General features: G+C 45.7%; 1 protein-coding gene across 1 annotated transcript in view; it reads right to left on the minus strand.

The window, feature by feature from the left end:
* The window catches only part of UVSSA (UV stimulated scaffold protein A), a 45558-nt gene extending 29458 nt beyond the window's left edge, over nucleotides 1–16100 (minus strand). Inside the window, exons 1-3 of the mRNA XM_040419957.1 lie at nucleotides 15923–16100; nucleotides 4020–4185; nucleotides 2328–2453 (exon numbers count right to left, since the gene is read on the minus strand). Coding sequence (XP_040275891.1) covers nucleotides 2328–2453; nucleotides 4020–4185; nucleotides 15923–16100 — 470 coding nt within the window. The remainder of the gene's footprint in view (nucleotides 1–2327; nucleotides 2454–4019; nucleotides 4186–15922) is intronic.
* Nucleotides 16101–23406: the final 7306 nt, after the last annotated feature.

The following is a 23406-nucleotide window of genomic DNA, read 5'->3' on the forward strand; positions in this document are numbered from 1 at the left end:
TTTGTATTTGGAATCTGTTGCTGTCAACTCTCAAGATGAGATCCAAAGAGCTGTCACCATCAGTGAAGCAAGCCATCATTAGGCTGAAAAAACAAAACAAACCCATCAGAGAGATAGCAAAAACATTAGGCGCGGCCAAAACAACTGTTTGGAACATTCTTTAAAAGAAGGAACGCACCGGTGAGCTCAGCAACACCAAAAGAAAGAAAACACCCTTCACAACAGTTGGCCAGATCAAGAACACTCTCCAGGAGGTAGGTGTATGTGTGTCAGTCAACAATCAAGAGAAGACTTCCCCAGAGTGAATACAGAGGGTTCACCACAAGATGTAAACCATTGGTGAGCCTCAAAAACCGGAAGGCCAGATTAGAGTTTGCCAAATAACATCTAAAAAAGCCTTCACAGTTCTGGAACAACATCCTATGGACAGATGAGACCAAGATCAACTTGTACCAGAGTGATGGGAAGAGAAGAGTATGGAGAAGGACAATGACCCAAAGCATACTGCAAAAGCAACCAAAGAGTTTTTTAAGGGAAAGAAGTGGAATGTTCTGCAATGGCCAAGTCACTCACCTGACCTGAATCCGATTGAGCATGCATTTCACTTGCTGAAGATAAAACTGAAGGGAAAATGCCCCAGGAACAAGCAGGAACTGAAGACAGTTGCAGTAGAGGCCTGGCAAAGCATCACCAGGGATGAAACCCAGCGTCTGGTGATGTCTATGCGTTCCAGACTTCAGGCTGTAATTGACTGCAAAGGATTTGCAACCAAGTATTAAAAAGTTTGATTTATGATTATTATTCTGTCCCATTACTTTTGGTCCCTTAACAAGTGGGAGGCACATATGCAAACTGTTGTAATTCCTGCACCGGTCACCTGATTTGGATGTAAATACTTTCAAACTAAAGCTGACAGTCTGTTTATTGTTCATAGGGTCTACAAGACACCGTTTTTTTTGTTTCGTATAGGGTTTAGACCCACGGATGAATGTCCAAGGTGTTCTGTGGTTTCTGCAGATTTGTTACATATGATGTGGACGTGCAAGAGGTTAGGGAGATACTGGGAGTTGGTATTGCAGACAATACAGGACGTTTACAAGGTACGGATACCCTCTGACCCTAAAGTGTGTGTGTTGGGATATGTCTCTGAATTGGCCACCGGTCAGGTGCATAGAATAGCTATAGGGAGAGTGTTATATGTTGCTAGAAAATTAATCGCCCTACATTGGATACAGACAGTGCCGCCAACTCTAGGCGAATTCTTGAGTGCGGTTGACACGATGTTGAGTTATGAGCGGATGGTGTACCAGAAGCGTGGATGCCCAGCAAAATTTGAAAAATTATGGGAACCATGGCTGTCGTTTCGACGTCTGAATAGAAGTGTCTAACAGTGTGCCTTTGTATTTTGCAGGTTGTATTTTGCAATTTGATTATTACACATGGTTTGGTATCCTTGTTGTTATCAGCCTTATGGATAATATGTCTTTATGTCATTTTTGTATGGGATATGTTAAAACGTGTATTTACATTGTAAAATGTTTAATAAAAAATGATCTGATTTAAAAAAAATAAAAATAAAATAAAGCTGACAGTCTGCAGGTAAAGCACATCTTGTTCGTTTCATTTCAAATCCATTGTGGTGGTGTATAGAGCCAAAAATGTTAGAATTGTGTCCATGTCCCAATATTTATGGACCTGGCTGTATATTTATTAGTGTATAGTGTGTGTGTATATATAATTTTGTTGCTTGAAAAAGGTTCCATTGAGAGGACCGAAATGTCGCACCTGGTGTAATAAACACATTTATTATTTTTTGGAAATGCTGTGGATTTTCTTTATATATATATATATATATATATATTTATATTTATTTATATTTAAATAAAAATTAAATAAAAATACATGTAACCTTTCTGACATTTATTTCTGCAGTCTGAACATGCCCCGAGTACCCAGCGTGGTGTCCCCTGCCATATAGCACATCAGGTGGCAGCAGAGTGTTTTATGGTAGTCCTTGGCGTGCTAGAGATGCCGGCATACCGCGCGCCTATGTAATGGTGGTCCAGAATCCCTCTGGCTGGATTCATGGCCCCTAGCTATAGGACTGTGGATTTCCCGGGGGTTCCTGGCCCGACTGTCACCTCTCCGTGAACCAGACTGTCCTACATTCCCTTAATCTCAGCTCTGCGGCTGGACCCTGACCTCTACTTAAACAAGCTGGCCTGTAAGAATAACAGCCCCTGAAATTAATACTAATAGGACTGAGAACGCCGACATCCTGCCCTCCGCAAATCCCCACTTGTGAAGAAGACAAACAGTTTACGGACTTGAGTATTTTGCCAGCTGTGGGCTGATCCTTCCCCCAGTAGTGCAGATCTATCCCGAACGGGACGACAGGTGCTCTCGATAACTCATCCTCCCGCTTTGCACTTGTGCTGCTGGGCTCGCCTGTGCTGAGAAGGGAGAAGACATAAGATTACATTACGGTGACGTGTAGAAGCCCTAACTAATATTCTGTTCTCACTCCCTCCTCGGTGGTATCAGTCGCTTCCTCAGGTGCTACCACATTTACACAGTCAGGTACAACATGGACATTGCAGGACATAACAGAGAAGTAAGGGGTCCTAAAAATTAGCTTTTTTGGGGTTCAAATATTACAGCCATTGCCCCAGGTATGAGGATTATTGATATACGGTAGTATTTACTGACACTCCATTAAATCCAGCCAGAATGACCCTCCTAGGTGTCGAAGAAACGTGAGGTCTGTTATTTGGAACCACCACTAATTTCACAGCTCTAAGGGGGCTTAAAGGGGTATTCCCATCACAGACAATGGGGGCATATTGCTAGGCTATGCCCCCATTGTCTGATTAGTGCTGCATTCTCGGCCCGCACCTAATGTTGTGGAGGGCGCACTGCACATGCGCAGCCGCCCTCCATTCATTTCTATGGGGCCGCCAAAAATAGCCAAGTTTGCCCCATAGAAATGAATGAGAGCAATGGCTGCGCAAGCGTAGTGCACTCCCATTCACTTGTATGGGGAGAGCGCTTGGCTGTGGCCGAACCCTGGGAAACACTCCAGCCAACACTCTCCCAGCTCCGTTCTCGGCGTTAATGGGACCCGCACCTATCAGACAATGGGCGCATATCCTAGTGATATGCCCCCATTGTCTGTGATGGGAATACCCCCTTAAAGTGAACCTTTCAGGTGATTTCTGCTGCCCTGGAAGAAGGAGGGAGAGAAGCTGAACTCTGGGATATAAAAGTTTATGTCATTTCTGAGTAATTCCTGACAGGACTCCTAGGAGAGGCAGTAAGAGTCCTGCTGACCACACCTACAAACGCTGATTGACAGATTGCTCTATACACACGCCGATACAGGGAGCGTGGTCAATGGTCCTGCGTGGGCAGGGCAATCAGGACTCTCACTTTCTCTCTCAGGAGTCCTTATAGGATTTACCTACACATAACGGAGCCGCTCTCATGTAGGACATTGCCTTAGACCCCTTTGGCACTACACAAAGATTTCTGGACATATGCCATAGCAATTGAAGCATTACACAGTTCCCATTGGAGTCAATGGGGGAAGTGGCCCATGGAGCTTGCATGTGATGTATCATAGATAATATATAATTGTATATTATGGAATGGTCCAAATCAGGGATGCACAACCTGCAGCCCGGGGGCCACATTCGGCCCTCGATACCATTCTGTGCGGCCCCCAACCATCTGGTAACAGACATATATGTCTATGTCTTGTGGCTGCTCACATGTATCTTTCATGTATTTTCCCATGAGATGGGAGTACTAGAAGTGTAACCAGACATTTACGATATATACTATATGTTCAATATGCCATAAAAATAGTACTTCAGTTGGTAATACCCCTTTAAGTTTTATTTTTGGCCCTTGGAATTGGTTCAGGCTCACAACGTGGCCCCCATCCAGAAAAGGTTGTGCACCCCTGGTCCAAATGCTGACATTTTACTGTCCCTGCCGATCGGAGATGGAGTAGGTACCTGGAGGCTGAGGAGGTGAAGGCCGACAGCTTGTCCTGCATGGCCTTCAGCGTTGCAGCAGCGCAGGTCGGATCAGATTCTTCATCGTTCCTCTTTGGATTCCTGGGTCTTATGTGGATCATTTTTTTTTGTACTGGTGGGGTGGATTTCGGAGCAGTCGCCAAACCTGTGACAATAAATCACAAAAAATACGAATACGCTCAATACACATGATAAATACAGAAAATGTGTGAGGGGCCTGGGCATATGGGGGACAATTTTTAGTCTTGGATAACCCTTTTAAAATCCACACCGCATGTCAATCTTCTTAAAATCTCACTTTGGCGCTACTGTAATATGCAGCGGATTTACCACTTGCAAATCAGATGGAAAAATAAAAAAAATCTGCAAAATTTTTATTACATATGTATATCGAACGAGCAACCTGAGCAAAACCGATCTAGCAGTGCCAGCGTTTCGGCATAGAGGAGGACATCCCTTAGGTATACGGTGGAGGCCCGTCTGCTGGGCGAGTGGACAGTACACATCTCCGCAGGTCGACGGCAGTGGAAAAGTGAAATCCGTCCATTTTAAATATAACCCAACGTCCTAACAAGAGTCAAAGCGGCAAATCTCTCGTACGATCCCATAAAGAAGAGCGTTAAAACATTTCAGCGCAATCCTAACGCGGCCGCAGAATTTTATATATATTTTTTTTTTTCCCATTCTTAATGCCTTAAATGACCAAATGGCACCTATTTGCTGAGAGAAATAAAGAGAGGACTGTGTTCAGAAAAATCGATCGATAGTGGGAAATGGAGAGGCAGGGGCTCCCGGCGCGGAGATAGGCCGCCGAATGCTGACATTATTGATTTTCGCCAGTTCAGCTGGTCTGGTAATTAAAATGTAAATTTGAGAAAGAGATTATGTCCTGACAGAAACGGTGGGATTAGAGAGGGTGATAAAAGCCCCCGCGCGCAAAAAAAAAATTCACTTGCTGGAGATAAAAGCGGAGTCTATGTACCGGGCTTAACAGCTGTGTGGGCTTACTAAGAAAAACCAACATGCGACGGCTCCGAGCTGCCCGGCCTTCCTATGGACACTGTGCAGACCTGGACTAGAAGAGCTTGGGCTAAAAAATATACAATAAGGGTATATTCACACAGCATATTCCAAGATCCACCGGAAATCCACATGCATTCCGCCTCCCATTCTTCCTGTGTAGCTCCTATGGTGCAGATTTGAAATGCGCTTCACGAGGAAAAAAGTAATGGGCCTGACAAATCTTGCAGCGTTTTTTGTTTTTTTTCCAGCCCCATAGAAATACTTTAAAAGGAAATCTGCAGCAGTCACCAGTTTTATATTTTTCCCTGCATATCTAAAATAAAAACTGTCTACCGTTTTTTGGATACAGCTCCTATGCAGACCTAGATTTTTTGTCGTAGTAACAGACTGACTAAACCCTGTGTAGTTTGTTTCTGCAGCCATTTGACCTTCCATCTGCCTCGCTTCTTGCTAACATATATTTGGTAGAACAAAAAAAAGCAGGTGACGGATGGACAAGAGTATGGCGGCAGGATCAGACTACACAAGGTTGATTTGTAGTCTGTTACCATGGAGATAATTACATTGACATTTGAAAGTTTATGAAACCTCCAGAACTTTCTATATTTCTACATAAATTTGACCCAAACCACATCAGATTTTCACACAAGTCCTAAAAGTAGAGTCAAACGAGTAAAGAAATATTAGACTGAGGAAAAAAGGATCCAATATCAGACGTCAGTGAGAGACAAAGGTATGTGAGCCTTTAGGATTAGCAGATAATTTGAAGCTGAAATTATAGTCACGTGTTTTCAATCAATAGGATGACAATCAGGTGTGAGTGGTTGACCTATTTTATTTAAGGAACAGGCATCAGAGGCTTACACATTTGGGGAAGTGCATTATGAACAAAGTAGATTTCTGAGGACCTCAGGAGAAGAGTTGTTGATGCTCATCAGGCTGGGAAAGGTCACAAAAGTATTTCTAAAGAGTTTGGACTTGTTTTTTTGTCAGACAGATTGTGTACAAATGGAGCAAATTCAAGACTATTACTACCCTCCTCAGGAGTGGTCGACCTACAAAGATCTCACCAAGAGCAAGGCATGAAATAGTCATAAAGGAACCAAAGGGAACCTCTAAGCAACTAAAGGCCTTTCTCACATTAGCTAATGTTCTCACACTGAACAACAATGGTGTGCATGACAGGATTGCAAAAAGAAAGCCTCTGCTCATCAGAAAGAACATTGCTGCCCGTCTGCAGATTGCTAATCATGACCTGGACAAGCCAGAAGGACTGGAACAATGTTTTGTGGATGGATAAGACCAAAATAGAACTTTAAATAAGGAGTGTTATGTTTGCATTCCATTATAAAAAAGATCATCCCATCTGTGAAACACATTGGTGGTGGGATCATGGTTTGGCCCTGTTTTGCTGTATTTGGGCCAGAAAGGCTTGTCATCATTGATGGAACAATGAATTCTGAATAATACCAGCAATTTCTTAGGGAAAATATCAGGACATCTATCCATGAGGTGAATCTCAAGAGAAGAGTAGGTTGTGCAGCAAGACAACACTAAGCACACAAGTCGTTCTACCAAAGAATGGTTAAAGAAGAGTCAAGTTAAAGTTTCGGAATGGCCAAGTCAAAGTCCTGACCTTAGTCCAACAGAAATGTTGTGGAAACACCAGAAGTGAGCAGTTCATGGGAGGAAACCCACCAAAATAACAGGTGAAGTTGTTTTGTACGGAGGAATAGGCTAAAATTCCTCCAAACAGACGTGCAGGACTAATCAACAATTACTGGAAACATTTTAGATGCATCAGAATAAAATTTGGTTGCAAAGGGGAACATTCCCCATATACTTTATTAGGAGACCATTTGTCCACAAAAGGAGTACAAGGAGTACCGTATGCATTTCTGATTGTGTCTGTTTATTACATGCACAACCTATAGATGTACAGGTGATACTCGAAAAATTGGAATATTGTGCAAAAGTTCATTTATTTCAGTAATGAAACTTAAAAGGTGAAACTAACAATCCTCTCCAGGCTGCGGTCATCCCTGCTGCTTGTGCACCTTTGTCTTCCACACTTGTCCCTTCCACATAACTTTCTATTAATGTGCTTTGATACCGCACTTTGGGAACATCCAACTTCTTTTGCAATTACCTTTTGAGTCTTTCCCTCCTTATGGAAGGTGTCAATGAAGGTTTCCTGCACAACTGTCAGGTCAGCAGCCTTTACCATGATTGTGATTCCTACGGAACCAGACTGAGAGACAATGTAAAGGCTCAGGAACCCTCTGCAGGTGTTATGGATTAATTAGCTGACTAGAGTGTGACACTTTGAGCATAGACTATTGCACCTTTTCACAATATTCAAATTTTCAGAGATTGTGACTTTGGGGTTTTCATAAGCCGTGATCCATAATCATCCAAATTATACCAAATAAAGGCTTGAAATATCTCACTGTTCATGTAATGAGTCTATCTCATATATTAGTTTCACCTTTTAAGTTGCATTACTGAAATAAATGAACTTTTGCACAATATTCAAATTTTTCAAGTTTCACCTGTATATGTATGTGTTGTCCGTATGATGCATGGATGCTCGTCATTACTCTGCCTAAGGCCTCATGCACTCGATTGTATCCGCAAATCACGGGTCCACAAAATGCGAATGCGGTCTGTGTGCTGTCTGCATTTTATTTGCTTCAATGGGTCGGTGGTCCACATTTTGTAGACGTATTTTTGCAGAAGGGAGATACGGATGTGGAAAGCACATGGGTGATCCGTCTGCTTTCCGAATCCATATGCTCGTTCTGCAAAAGGGATAGAAAATGTCTTATAGTAGACCATGGACCCATGGTAGTCAACAAGCCCACAACACAGAGCGTATGTGTATTTGGCAAATCCTCGATTTGAGAACTGCAAAATGGATATATGGTCATGTGCCTGGGGCTTAATAGGTTAACTAAGAATTCCCTAAGATCTGATTGAGACAACCTTATTTTTTTTGTCCGTGTGCAACGGACTGCACATGGACCCATAGATGTTGATGGTACAAATCACACTAGGGCTGCAGCTATCGACTATTTTTGTAAATGAGGATTTTTTTGTGTCGAATTACTCAATTCAATCAAGTAATCGTTTCAGCCCTAAATCACACCCTCGATCCATGCAGGGAAACTTGGGCCATAAACTACCTTTGGTCCGTGCCTCAAGAAATATGGACCTGGAGGCTATTGAAGGCAAAGCTCTCAAAGTCAGTGTCCCACACGGACATGTGGAGCTCACTGTGCATTAATAGTTGTTTGTGCATTGCGGCTGCAACATGGAAATTTTTAATACAGTCATCTACACCCCGCTTCTAGGTTATTCTCACACTGGGTTTTATGGACCAGACAACCCCTTAAATCAGGGATCAGCAACCATCGGCTCGCCAGCAGTGGTGAAACTACGACTCCCAGCATGCACACTTGATAGGAGTTCTGAGAACAACCAATAGAAGGGAATGGAGCATGTTGGGAGTTGTAGTTTCACAACAGCTGGAGTGCCGGAGGTTGCCGACCCCTGCCTTAAATAATTAAGTGCTCCTCTCCATAATTTGGGAGCTCCCGGCCACATTATGGGTCAATTGACTTTCTTAATGTCATAATTATGAAATTCTTCCATGACTGATTCTTAGCTATTTTCCCCCAGTCACCTCCGGCACCACTTATTTCTGGTGGAAACAAAAGTGACATAACAGGAGGAACATTTCATTGTCGGTAGACCCCACTGAAATCAGCCAGACCATATCTCAGTCTATGGTCTGCAAACTTGAGTTTACCTTGAAAGGAAGCTTCTATCATGGCCGGTTTTTGTGAAGTCCATTCCCCGTGATGAATTTATGAGTCTATTAGGCTCCAGACGGTGTAAACAACACTTTTAATCAGTGCCCGGCAAAACTAGTGTCTACAGAATGCAATTACTTGTTTGTTTTAATCATGTTTTATTCCTGTTTAATTACAGAGAGGAAATAATCACTTCGCCGGTCCCTCATTGTATCAAAAGGCATAAAAGCAGCTCATGAGAGAGACAGCCTGACGGATGGGACACTTCCCTCTACTCCCACAGCCATTCATATTCTACCTCTTCTACACATTTATATCACTAGTCTTTTGCTTTTTATTTATTTCTTTTTTAACTTTGCGTAGGACACTAGCCAGAAGACCCGGTCATATAGCACACTACCCAGAAGACCCGGTGGTGTAAGACACTAGCCAGAGGACCCGGTCATGTAGGACACTAGCCAGAGGACCCGGTCATGTAGGACACTAGCCAGAGGACCCGGTCATGTAGGACACTAGCCAGAGGACCCGGTCATGTAGGACACTAGCCAGAGGACCCGGTCATGTAGGACACTAGCCAGAGGACCCGGTCATGTAGGACACTAGCCAGAGGACCCGGTCATGTAGGACACTACCCAGAGGACCCGGTCATGTAGGACACTACCCAGAGGACCCGGTCATGTAGGACACTAGCCAGAAGACCCGGTCATGTAGGACACTAGCCAGAAGACCCGGTCATGTAGGACACTAGCCAGAAGACCCGGTCATGTAGGACACTACCCAGAGGACCCGGTCATGTAGGACACTACCCAGAGGACCCGGTCATGTAGGACACTAGCCAGAAGACCCGGTCATGTAGGACACTAGCCAGAAGACCCGGTCATGTAGGACACTAGCCAGAAGACCCGGTCATGTAGGACACTAGCCAGAAGACCCGGTCATGTAGGACACTAGCCAGAAGACCCGGTCATGTAGGACACTAGCCAGAAGACCCGGTCATGTAGGACACTAGCCAGAAGACCCGGTCATGTAGAACACTACCCAGAAGACCCGGTGATGTAGCATACTACCCAGAGGACCCAGTGATGTAGCACACTACCCAAAAGACCCGGTGATGTAGAACCCTATCCAGAAGACCTAGTGACGTGAGGCACTACATTAAGGCCTCTTTCTCACAAGCAAGTATTCCATCCAGATGCGATGTGTGTTGCAAACGGATAGCATCCGGACTGAATCCTGACCCATTCATGTCAGTGGGTCTGTGCACGAGTGTTGTTTATACCTGCTCATCACTGCGTTCAGAAAAAAATTGCAGCATGTTCTATATTGTGTGCTTTTCATGCAGATCTGACTCCATAGTGAATGGGACCTTTTGAGTGTTATTCTTCAGTTTTTCTTCACGAGCATGAAAAACTGATTTCATCTGAACACAATCACAGACAAAACCGATTGGACTTGCAGGCAAAACCATCAATTTTTCCCTGAACAGACCCTGACTCATTCCGTATCGCTCATGTGTAATAAGACTAAAAAAGCTGTCAAAAATTGAAAATACATGACGGCTTTCTTTAAAAAACAAAAAGCTCCACACCTGTCCACAGGCAGTGTACGGTATTGCAACTCAGACTTATTCAATTCACTGGATTTGAGCTGTAATACAGGACAGGTGCACTGACAACCCCTTTAACATGTTTTTGAGGGCATCAGTAGATTAAAGGGGTTGTCCCACAATAGATAAGTAACAGGATAAGTAATAAAAATGTGACTACTGGGGTCCCACCAAACACTAGATCAGGAAGTTGCAAACTCCTTGTTCCTCCACGCTGCATGACCACAGTGAGGAGGAGTTTGAATGGAGCAGTGGTCGGGCATGCTCATTAAACCTCTACAGGACTGACGTTCAACGCCAAGTGCTGTACTCCTCTGTCGTGCCCTTCGCTGAGGTAGTTCTGCTCGTGGAGATCATTGAATAATTCTTGGATCTAGGGCTAGGCGATTAATCAAACAGAAATATGACTAAATTAGGCGTATTTCTGGTGCAGACTGCAGCGCAAAGGTCCTGTGCACCACAAACTGCAACTTCTCCCCCCCCCTCCCATTTAAAAGAGCTTGCATTACATCAGCATGGGGTTCCAAGTGGAGGCTGTGGTTGCGGTGGTATACCCTCAGGCTTCCGCTCAAGGTGGGCGAGTCACCATCATCCAAAGCATCTGAAGACATTAGATCTTTGCAAGGACCCTTTCAGCGCTTTTCCTGTTGATCGGTGGAGCGGTTAGCACGGGATGGAGTATCCCGGGACGGCGCCTTCTTGGATCTCCTTCTCCAGTCCCTTAGCGGCTTTTCATTTAGTCATGCCGCTGCGAACGAAGAGTGGGGTCTGTGAGAAAGCCAGAGGTCTCCAACAGTGTTTACCGCCAAAAGGGGGATTATCGCTTGATATGAATTTGCCGGAGTCAGTGCAGGAGCTCGCAGGGACTGCGTCCTCGCACATCATGCCATGTCCCACCCAAAGGGTCCTTCTACTAATAGGAAGCAGATGCTGGCTTCCAGAGACTCGGGGACTGGATGGAAAAGTAGGAGACTTTACTAATGAAAAGTGATTAAAAATCCTGAACGGCCCCATTTGCTATGACACTTGGTAATGGGTAATGGCTTCACAGCTCACTTGGCTAATCCCTTAATCACCGACGTTCTTAGTGACATTTTATTACATGGAGGAACCCAAGACCATTACCCCGTGTTCAACTTTTATACAGATGGACAGTTACTGTCAGTGGTGCCTATGCATACATGATATAAAACCCAATAAAAAAAAAAAAATAATAGTAATAAAAAAAATAATAATAATTTACACCCGCATACCCTTATATTTTCTGAAAGCAGGCACTTGGCACCTTGTGCAAACCTTTATGGACGCCCTCATGCAATTTCGCATCAAAGATGAAATAGAAAGTATAACTCCCTGAAATGAACCTAGACATTCCAGCGGCTAACACACGGTCACGACCCTTCAGCACTGCTCCATTCAGAGGACATAGGTGCCATAACCGGCAGTTCCCAGTGTATACCACTTGGTATGGCTATTGGCCATCCTCCAAAAGAAGAGAAAACTTCCTCTTAATAACTTGGCTGTACACCACTGACGAGGAGCAACAACTACAAAAAACTAACAAAAAAACAAACAAACACTGTCTACAGATTGGTGTCTCTGGCGGCGTCGCCATTACACCTAGAGGCTCCGCTTTCTCTGCAACTACCACATGCTCTCCACCATGACGTGATCACATTACACCGCCTGCCTCTGTCATTCAAAGTGCAGAGAACGCAGCAGTTGCAGAGAGAGCGGAGCCTCTAGGTGTAACAGTAACGCCCCCGTTGCTCCTAGAGGCTCATTTGCATATAATAAACATCATTTTTGTCAGCAATGCGGGCACATATGAACATGGGACCAACACAGATGTCTTCAGCTGCCAAGTGCTCATGTAACAGGTCAGCCAGTGTCATAGGGACAAAACTGCTGACAGATGTCCTTTATGGCTCATGCACATAACCGCGATTTTGATCCGCATTTTTTGCAGATCGGATGGGGGACACAAAAGATGCGGACAGCACACTGTGTAGTGTCTGCATCCGTAAGTCCGTTCCCGCAAAAAAAAAACAGAACATGTCCTATTCTTGTCCGTTTTGCGGTCATGGATAGGACATTTCTGAAGGAGTTAAAAAATAAAAACTGGCAGCAGCCTCTCAATCGGCATCCGTTTTTTGCGGATCCGCGATTTGTGGACCGCGAAAACGGATACGGTCATGTGCATGACTTTAAAGGGTTTTCCATGACTGGATAGGTCATCAGTATCTGATTGGTGGGGGTCTGATACCCGGGACCCCACCGATCAGCGGTTTGAGAAGGGCACCGGCGTTCGCAGTACCATCGCAGCCTTCTCCGTGCTTACCAAGCACAACGCCATACATTGTACAGCGGCTGCGCTTGGTATCAGTGAATGAAGCTGAGCTGTCTGGCTTAGGAATAGCTGTCGTTTCTGGCTTAGGAATAGCTGTGAGAAGGCCACCGCGCTACTGCGCGCACCGCTGCCTTCTCAAACAGCTGCTCGGCGGGGGTCTCGGGTGTCAGACCCCCACTGATCAGATACTGATGACCTATCCAGGGGATATTTCATCTGTATTAACGTCTTGGAAGAGCCCTTTAATGTGTTAAACACTGATTTACAAGGCAGTGACCTGTAGATGGCACTAGAGAGACACTTATCTTCCTTCTGGAGGAAAGCTCATTTGCATACTTTTTCCCAGGGTGCATTGCTGTTCACCAGCATCATGCTAGTACCTTCTAAGAGCTCTAGTATGACCGGTATAAAGGAAGCAATGTGGATCACAGCTACTAATACAAAAGCGTCTCCCAAGCTGGAGCTTTCTTCATATTGATCTTTGATTGACCCTGGATTTCCTAGCGGTGATCCTTCACATCCCGCGCGTTTCCTCCCTGACACCGTAAGACTTGCAGCTACAAGAAGATGGAGAAATATATTCTCACGCTTTAATATCGTAGCGCAAAAGATCAAACCCTTCCTGACCGTCCGTTATCTCGGGATCAATTTAATCCACTCCTCTGATGCCATCTCCAGACTGCAGGTAAACGATCGGCAATGTCAAGTCCAGAGAGAGGCTTCTGACCTTGTAGAAAAACCCACAAGGTGAACACGTGAAATATATTTTACTGGTGGCTGCGCTTTTGTGGGGGTTTTTTTGTTACTTTTTAATCTTTGATTGTTAATGAAAAAAAATATAAAAATAAATAAATATCACAGTTCACGGCACCTACTGCAAAAAAATATTTAAAAAAAAAAACAGAATATGCAAAAAACAGGCTTAGTCCACGCCGTGGATGGGAGTGCTGCCGAACAGAACAGCAGGGGGATCGTGACATCATAATCTAGATGTGGACCCCACCACTTTCCAATCTGATATACTGTAATCCAGGGGAACACTGCCCATATATATATATATATATATAAAAAATATATAAACACTATCTATATAAATATATCAAAAAAAAATATTGCCTCAGAACTAAGTGCGTGATAACGACATGCCGTTCAGAGATGAGATGGAATATATCCCAATTAGAAAAAGACATCCCCTATCTACTGGTTAGGGGATAACGGTTAAACTGGTGGGAGGTCCCTGGGACCCTAACTGAAAAGTGTGCTTTGTACTCTTGTAGTAGGTTGCACGCAAAGGACTGGTCAGTCGTGTAGTACAACTGAAGGAATTTCGGGGCACTCAATTGTACTACACCCCCCCGAGCTGTCATATTGAGACGGCTGCAGCAGAAAGGGCACACCCCCTGAGCTGCTGTAGGGAGAAAGCTGCAGCACTTAGGGAAAACCCCAAGCGGGGATATTGAGAGCTGCCACAGAAAGGACACACCCCTGAGCTGTGATAGGGAGAGCGCTACAGCAGATAAGACACATTCCCTGAGCTGTGATATTGAGAGAGCTGCGGCAGAAAGGACACGTGTCCTGAAGTGTGATAGAAAGAGAGCTGCGGCAGAAAGGACACGTGTCCTGAGGTGTGATAGAAAGAGAGCTGCGGCAGAAAGGACACGTGTCCTGAGGTGTGATAGAAAGAGAGCTGCGGCAGAAAGCACACGTGTCCTGAGGTGTGATAGAAAGAGAGCTGCGGCAGAAAGGACATGTGTCCTGAGGTGTGATAGAAAGAGAGCTGCAGCAGAAAGGACACGTGTCCTGAGGTGTGATAGTAGGAGAGCTGCGGCAGAAAGGACACGTGTCCTGAAGTGTGATAGAAAGAGAGCTGCGGCAGAAAGGACACGTGTCCTGAGGTGTGATAGTAGGAGAGCTGCGGCAGAAAGGACACGTGTCCTGAAGTGTGATAGAAAGAGAGCTGCGGCAGAAAGGACACGTGTCCTGAGGTGTGATAGAAAGAGAGCTGCGGCAGAAAGGACACGTGTCCTGAGGTGTGATAGAAAGAGAGCTGCGGCAGAAAGGACACGTGTCCTGAGGTGTGATAGAAAGAGAGCTGCGGCAGAAAGGACACGTGTCCTGAGGTGTGATAGAAAGAGAGCTGCGGCAGAAAGGACATGTGTCCTGAGGTGTGATAGAAAGAGAGCTGCGGCAGAAAGGACACGTGTCCTGAGGTGTGATAGGGAGAGCTGCGGCAGAAAGGACACGTGTCCTGAGGTGTGATAGTAGGAGAGCTACGGCAGAAAGGACACGTGTCCTGAAGTGTGATAGAAAGAGAGCTGCGGCAGAAAAGACAAGCCTATGGGAAAGGACACGTCCCCTGTGATGTGGCAGAAAGGAGATGCACCCTGATCTATGAGAGGGCGAGAGCTGCAGCAGAAAGGAAACACCCCCTCTAGTGGATTGATGAATGGGTAGATCTCTGGATCCATGTGAGGTGCAGGGCTGGTTCTAGCTTGATTTCCAGTGACCTCCCAGCACAGAATTTGGCCACCGGCTCCGCGGCCCTCCCACGGAAAACCGCTTTTCTATGCAGGGCATTAAAACACCAGCGCGGTATCTATCTGTTCTTGAAGCTTAAAATATTTTGCAAGCTGATTACAGGTAGGTCTAATGTGCGAGTCTTCAGGCAGGCGGGGGGCGATTGTGTGGGGCGAGGAGGTGTCAGGTGGCTCTGCGTAATGGGATTTAATTAAACAGATTTACTGTAATTCGAGAGCTCCCGGGAAGCCGTTTACAAGAGCGGCGTGTGAAGCCGCAGATTCTTCTTCCACGCCAAATAAATATCCTTTTATAAATATTCCTTTGTAGTCCACAGCAGGCTACATGACTGAATGAAATAGAGCCGCCGTCTCCGAGGCTACGTCCCCTACAAAGTATTTGTTTGTCTGCAGCCAATCGCGGCTCCGCTACCTCGGTAATGACTTCCTCGCGGCGGTCGGAGAGATTACCCACAACAATGATCTCTTTATTACTTCATAATGGCTGTTTATTTACTTTACTGCTGCAGTAACATGCCGCCATACAGCTCTTCACAGCTGGCCAGACTCACCGTACTCAGCGCGAAGGTGGTCCGGAATGTCAGGCTCGTAACCTTCCTTCTCCGGGACCTCTTCAAAATCGTTGTCCTCGTCGTCGCTGTCCACCCCCTGCGGGCAGAACACAAAATGAAGGGACAGGAAGATAAACTGGCTTATTTCTTTAAGGCTCCTATGATATAGCGGTGACATAACGCGAGGGACCACATGTCTGAGGGCGGTATTACACTGCCCAATGTTCAACTGTCTACCATCAGCCGGGTTTGCTTATTTATCAGACGGTTGATTATACCGCTTCCCGAAAAATTGTGTCGTCTACTAGGGCCCTGACCCTGATGATGGGGTCCTATCCCACCATGACTACTACCCCCAGCAGCAAAATGTATGATCATTATAATCTCCACCATAATTACTGAAGACAGATTTAACATTGCGTTCAATAGGGAACGTATGAATTTGTTTCCAGCAAGCTCCCCCTAGTGGTGGTCGCAGGGAGCAAAAATTGTATCACCAAAGAGCAAATTTATTATGTAGAGGAAATTAATATAAGGCACTTACTAACGTAATGGGATTGTCCATATTGCTTCCTTTGCTGGCTGGATTCATTTTTCCATGGTTACGACCACCCTGCAATCCAGCAGCGGTGGCTGTGCTTGCCCACTATAGGAAAATGCACCAGCCTAAGTGCGCCACCAGAGAGGCCAGCACTTTTTCCTATATAGTGTGCAAACCACGACCACCACTGCTAGATTGTAGGGTGGTCGTAACCCCTGGAAACGAGCAGTGTATAACGCGATGGAAAAAATGAATCCAGCCAGCAAAGGAGACAATATGGACAATCACAATACATTAGTAAAAGCCTTTTATTAACTTCCTGCCATTTGCTGAAGTGAGACGACCCCTGTAAGTCTCAAGACTGCTGCAGCCACTCACTGGACTCAGCGGTCATGTGTGCAAGGACAGCAGTGACGTGTCACATATAAAATGTGAATAAAATAAACCCGACACGTCTGGAAAATGTCACCCAACAGTATAAAATCTTACAAGCCCTCCTGCAAGAATGCATCCGAGTGGAAGGTTTTGCAAATGCAGAAAAGTTCAAAAGTCTGAACCAAGAAGAGCCGGAGAAGCACAAAGATTTCAAGAATAATAAAATACAAAAAAAAAAAACTAAAAACATTTTGCACCACAATTCTGATGTAAAATTCAAAGTAAGCCAACCAAAAGTGTCGGTCCCTGCCGCAGATGTATCCTCCAGCCTGAGCCCCTGTGATAGGTGCCCGTCTAAGGGCTCTTTCACACCTGCGTTCTTTTCTTCCGGCATAGAGTTCCGTCGTCGGGGCTCTATGCTGGAAGAATCCTGATCAGTTTTATCCTAATGCATTCTGAATGGAGAGAAATCCGTTCAGGATGCATCAGGATGTCTTCAGTTCCGGAACGGAACGTTTTTTGGCCGGAGAAAATACCGCAGCATGCTGCGCTTTTTGCTCCGGCCAAAAATCCTGAAGACTTGCCGCAAGGCCGGATCCGGAATTAATGCCCATTGAAAGGCATTGATCCGGATCCGGCCTTAAGCTAAACGTCGTTTCGGCGCATTGCCGGAGCCGACATTTAGCTTTTTCAGAGTGGTTACCATGGCTGCCGGGACGCTAAAGTCCTGGCAGCCATGGTAAAGTGTAGCGGGGAGCGGGGGAGCAGTGTACTTACCGTCCGTGCGGCTCCCCGGGCGCTCCAGAGTGACGTCAGGGCGCCCCAAGCGCATGGGTGACATGATGACATGGATCACGTCATCCATGCGCATGGGGCGCTCTGACGTCATTCTGGAGCGCCCTGGGAGCCGCATGGACTGTAAGTATACCGCTCCCCCGCTCCCCACTACTACTATGGCAGCCAGGACTTTAATAGCGTCCTGGCTGCCATAGTAACACTGAAAGCATTTGGAAGACGGTTCCGTCTTCAAATGCTTTCAGTACACTTGCGTTTTTCCGGATCCGGCGGGCACCTCCGGCAACGGAAGTGCATGCCGGATCCCAACAACGCAAGTGTGAAAGAGGCCTAAGCTTACGCCATCTTTAGGATTAGAAATCTGGGACTCACTGTACATAAAAAAAATGCTCGAAACGCAACAAAAATAAATAAATAAATAAATAAAAATCGCAGGTGGCCAAAAAGAAAACCCCATGTTGTCATTCTGGGATTTTTACCCTGGTAAACATGCCAGACAATATTTGCGTAAGAACCCTTAAAGGAGTTTTCTGGGATTTTAATATTGATGACCTATCCTCAGATCGGTGGGGGTCCGATCAGCCGATCAGCTGTATGAAGCGAAGTCTTCCCTTCATTGTCTACCTGCTCGCCGTCGACATCGCAGCGGTGAGCAGTGTAATTACAAGGAGCCGTCACATTCACTTCTATAGGACGGCTCCTTCCTACTCAAGTGTATACTACAGAGCCGCTCCATAGAAGTGAATGGGTGTCGGACCCCCCGCCAATCTGATATTGATGACATATACGGAGGATAGGGGTCATCAATATTACAATCCCGGAAAACCCATTTAAAGAGATTGGCCTGGTTTGTAAAACGGATGATCTCTCTTTAGGATAGGCCATCAATAACAGATCGATGGGGAGGGGGGGTCAATGCCCCAGCGATCAGAGGCCCAGACTCTCCTGATGGTCGCCTGTAATACATAAGGAGTCGTTTTCCTGTACATTTGCGCCAGGCTGCTCCACCGCTCATGGTGCCCATTTACAGACCAACATGGACTAACTTTATCAGGCTCAAAGGGAACTAATATGGATGATCTATCCACAGGGTAGGTCATCAATATCACACCAGTGGGCATCTGACACCCGGCAACACCGCCGATCAGCTGTTTCGGGAAGCCGCGGCGCTCACCTGAGCTCTGGTGAGTGAGGCGGCCTCCAGGGCGCTTACCAAACGCAGCACCGTACATAGCATAGCAGCTGTGCTTAGCGGAGCTGCAACTAGGCCATGTGACTGATGTACGGTGACATCACATGGCCTAAGAGGAGGCCGGGGTGCTCCTCTATCAGCTGATTGGCGGGGGTCCAGGGTGTCAGACCCCCACTGATCAGATACTGATGACCTATCCTGAGGATAGTATAATTTCAGACAGCACACCAACATTTGTCAGTTTCCGTATTTATTATTCCATTCAGCCGTGAGTAGTGCAGACATCAGAAGAGCAACGTTTCGGGCCCTCAGACCTTTCTCAAGCAAGTCTTCGGCGTGAACCGGCTGATGGGCTTGGGGGTCTGAATGAGTTTAGGGGTCTGGTGTCTAAAAGATGTTATTCCATTATTAATACAAAAAATGAAAATCAGACATCATACATTTTTTTTTGCAGCATGTCCACAAAAATATGCATTGCATTGCGCATTTTTGCAGACCCATAGACTTCAATGGGGCCGCGTCCTGATTTTCACTGACCAGTATAAAACGAGTTTTATTTATTTGTTTTTTGCGGCGCCGTGGAACGAAAAAAAAAAAAAGGGCCCCACAGAAGTGAAAGGGGCCGCGACTCAGATGCGGAAAGCAACGTACGAGACCTTAGTCTGAGTGCGTGGCGCTATTCCGAATCTTCGCACCCGCCTGTCTGCCGATACAATACCCCAGCCTTCACCCTAATGGTGATATGGAGAGAAGGGCCTGTCATACGAAACGGGTGGCGGGGGCAAATCTGACACCGCTGAAAATCTGTGTACTGATAACGAGAACATACTTTTCTCTTTAGTCCTCTATCCTCCCATTAGAAGAAAAAAAAAAGAAAAACGCGAGGCCCGCTATAACCCGCCGACATAATAATCAGATGCAAATTCATTTTGTTTAGGCGCGATGCATGAGCGCTGCGTTTAGACACTATGGGCCCCATCCATCACGGGAAACTGTAATTTTTGTTATCAGTCTAACACTAATCAAAAGGGAAACCCTGCCACTATCGCTGACCTGTGAAACGTCCCAATTATACTCCTGGAAATGACAGGAGCACTTAACTTCCCCACTGAGTAAATGACGACCATCAATCAACCCGGAATAACAATGAGCCGCAGAGCTGAAAATTATTTTTTGTATAGAATCTCCCCAGGAATTTATGAAAGGTGAAAAGCAACCCAAGGTTTTAGGGGGCATTACAGCCTTCACCGACGGCGGCGCATATCAAACACTAAACACAATTTATGGCTTTTAATTTCCTAAAAAGGTAGATGTGAGCCGGGCTCTACAATGCAGAACGTGGAGGTGCCAGGCTTTTTTTTTTTTTTAAATATGGGGGTCATTTTAATGGGACGCTATGCTTATTGTATGCACATTTCATGCAAGTAGCTCCTTGGCGCTGACCTCTGCTCGCCGGATACATCCGAGGCTATGGCCCTACTAGTAATGCCACTGCTGTATAATAGGAAACCCATTACGGACAGTCAAAAAAAAAAAACGTGCGCAGGGACGCCGCTCGTTATAAAACTGAAGCAAGTTTCCGGCACGTTCGTCCGCAGCTAAAATCCGCTTTTATTCTTGGCATTAAAATATACAGAAAAAAGAGCAGCTGCAAAGCTTGACGCGTTTCCTGGTTATGATTTAGGGTCCGTTCACATGTCCGCAAAATACGGACACCAGCAATGTGCGTTCAGCATTTTGCGGACCGCACATCGCACCCACTCAAAATGCCTTTTCTTGTCTGCAATTTTTTTGCAGAACGGAAGTGCGGATGCGGACACCACATTCCGGCCCCATTGAAAATGAATGGGTCCGCACTCCTGTTCCGCAAAATTTGCGGAACGGATGCGGACCCATTTTGCGGACATGTGAATGGACCCTAAGGCTACTTTCACGCCAGCATTTTTTGCTTGATCCGTCATGCAAAACGGATCCAGTTGTATGATCATTAACAGAGCCAAGACAAGTCGGATCCGTCTCTAAAACCGTTGTAAGTCAATAGAGGACGGATCCGTATCCCACTGTCAGAGAAAACGGATCCGTCCCCATTGACTTATTGTGTGTCGGGACGGATCCGTCTTGCTCCGCACCCCATCGTGGACAGAAAAAACGCTGCTTGCAGCGTTATTTCCTCCGCGATGGGGACGCAACCAAACGGACCAGAATGCATTCTGGTGCGCTCCATTTCGTTCAGTTCTGTCCCCATTGGCAATGAATGGGGACAAAACGGAAGCGTTTTCTCCCGCTATTGAGATCCTATGACGGATGTCAATAGCGGAAAGGGAAAGCGCAGGTGGGAAAGTAGCCCAAGACTGGGTCAAAACGTGTAAACCTTTGCACCGGCTCTTGTTTCTGAATATTTTAATGCCAAGAATGAAAGTGGATTTTAGCTGTGGACGACCGTGTCGGAAAGTGGCATCGTTTTTATGTAGAAGTTGACGGGCACTCACACATTCGGAAACGTATGAAAGCAAATGTATTTATTAAATTCTACTAAAAACAATATGGTAAAAAAGCTAAAAATACCTAAAAATAAAATGAGATATACACAGATAGATGGAGGATATTCCCTGATAGAGTTTTGGAGTAGCAGATAATATAGCGAATAATAAGTCCCAGTCGCTCCACTATTCATTACATTATATATCAATACTAACAAATACATACAAGGCCGTCCACAACCTGTCCCCTCCCTACATCTCTGAGCTACTTTCCCGATACATCCCCACACGCACTCTCCGATCCTCACAAGACCTCCTTCTCTCCTCTCCTCTTATTGCCTCTTCCCACAATCGCCTCCAAGGTTTCTCCCGCGCATCCCCCATACTCTGGAACTCGCTACCCCAACATATCAGACTCTCACCTACAGTGGAATCCTTCAAAAGAAACCTGAACACCCACCTCTTCAGACAAGCCTACAACCAGTGACCCTGCTGCCTCTATACCGCCATGACCTGCTTCACCCGCACCTACTGTGTCCTTCTCCCATACCGTGTAGATTGTAAGCTGGTGGAGTGACTGGGACTTATTATTCACTATCTTATCTTTACCCCAAAACTCAAAACTCTATCAGGGAATATCCTCCACCTATCTGTGTATAATTTATTTTATTTTTAGGTATTTTTATATATTTTACCATATTGTTTTTAGTAGAATGTAATAAATACATTTGCTTTCATAGGTTTCCAAATGTGTGAGTGCCTGTCAACTTCCACATAAAGTATCCACTACAGAGCGGGGGAGTCGATCTGAGCAGTGCACCCCATCCCTTACGGTTAGCAGGGGAGCCACCTTATTCTAGATTTCTCTTGCATTATTTTTATGTAAAAGCCCTGGCGCAGGAGTTCCCTGCCCGCGGTACACAGGAGGCGGGCGAGCTGAAATTGTTTGCTGCTTCAGCATCTTGGACGCCGCTGTATGACAGCGCTTCTCGGCACCACAAACAAGGAAAATGCAAGAGGGAAGAGTGATCGTAGTAACGATCATTCATCCCCACGGAGCAGTGAGGATTGCTGAATCTAAATGTGGTTGAACAAGTAGGACCCCCACAGATTACAAGAATAGGGGTCTCTGAGTCCCCAGAGTTTATGGAGCGATGGTCACGTGTGCACTGCTGCCGGAGATGGCCAAATGCTGTGCTTAGCTATCTCCAGCAGTCCCACAGACATGAATGGAGCTGTGCTGTCATTACTGGTGGGGGTCCCTTCTCATCAGATGTAAAAACAGCGGGTAATTAAGACAGTAGATCACTTATAAACCAGCAGCAGACTCTCTGTGCGAGTCTCTCTGCCTCTGCTTGTCTGCAGCAGACTCTCTGTGCGAGTCTCTCTGCCTCTGCTTGTCTGCAGCAGACTCTCTGTGCGAGTCTCTCTGCCTCTGCTTGTCTGCAGCAGACTCTCTGTGCGAGTCTCTCTGCCTCTGCTTGTTTGCAGCAGATTCTGCCCCCACAGACTTCTAAGTAATCTGATCCTTCAGTGAGCAGGCAGCCTGTCTTCACTGAAGATGCATCTGAGCAGTGGATTTAGAGATTGTGAAGAGGAAGGGGGGGGGGGAGCAGGAGAGGAGCCAGATAAGGCCCCCATTACATATATATTCAGTGATTCGGCTCACTTACCCTCTGGCGTGACGCAGAAAACGCTTGAGAAGAACTGAACCTTAGGGCTGATCCCATAGTTTTCTATAGGATCATTTTTATACATCAAGTGCAAAGGTTGTGATGCTGGATGTCGAATAGCGCAGGACAGTGTATAGACGCTGGATCCGTGCACTGAAATGCACACGTATCAGTTGTGTCCGGCTCCCAAACTAAAATAGCTGACTGGTCACCACGGATATATGTGGAGCAGGCCTAAGAGGACAAGAAGGCATTGTTCTCTGATGAGATATATTACAAAGTCTCTTATATTAACACATACCGTTCTCTTATGGAAAAATGAAATGACGGTAACTCTTTAGTTCCGTTTACACCATACAGACCCCTCAACCCCCTCCTCATCTGTGCTCTTAAGGGTTATGGACACATTTTAAAGCATTTTTTTTATT

Source organism: Bufo bufo, chromosome 2 (genome assembly GCF_905171765.1).
Source record: "Bufo bufo chromosome 2, aBufBuf1.1, whole genome shotgun sequence".
In the NCBI taxonomy this organism is placed as follows: Eukaryota; Metazoa; Chordata; class Amphibia; order Anura; family Bufonidae; genus Bufo; species Bufo bufo.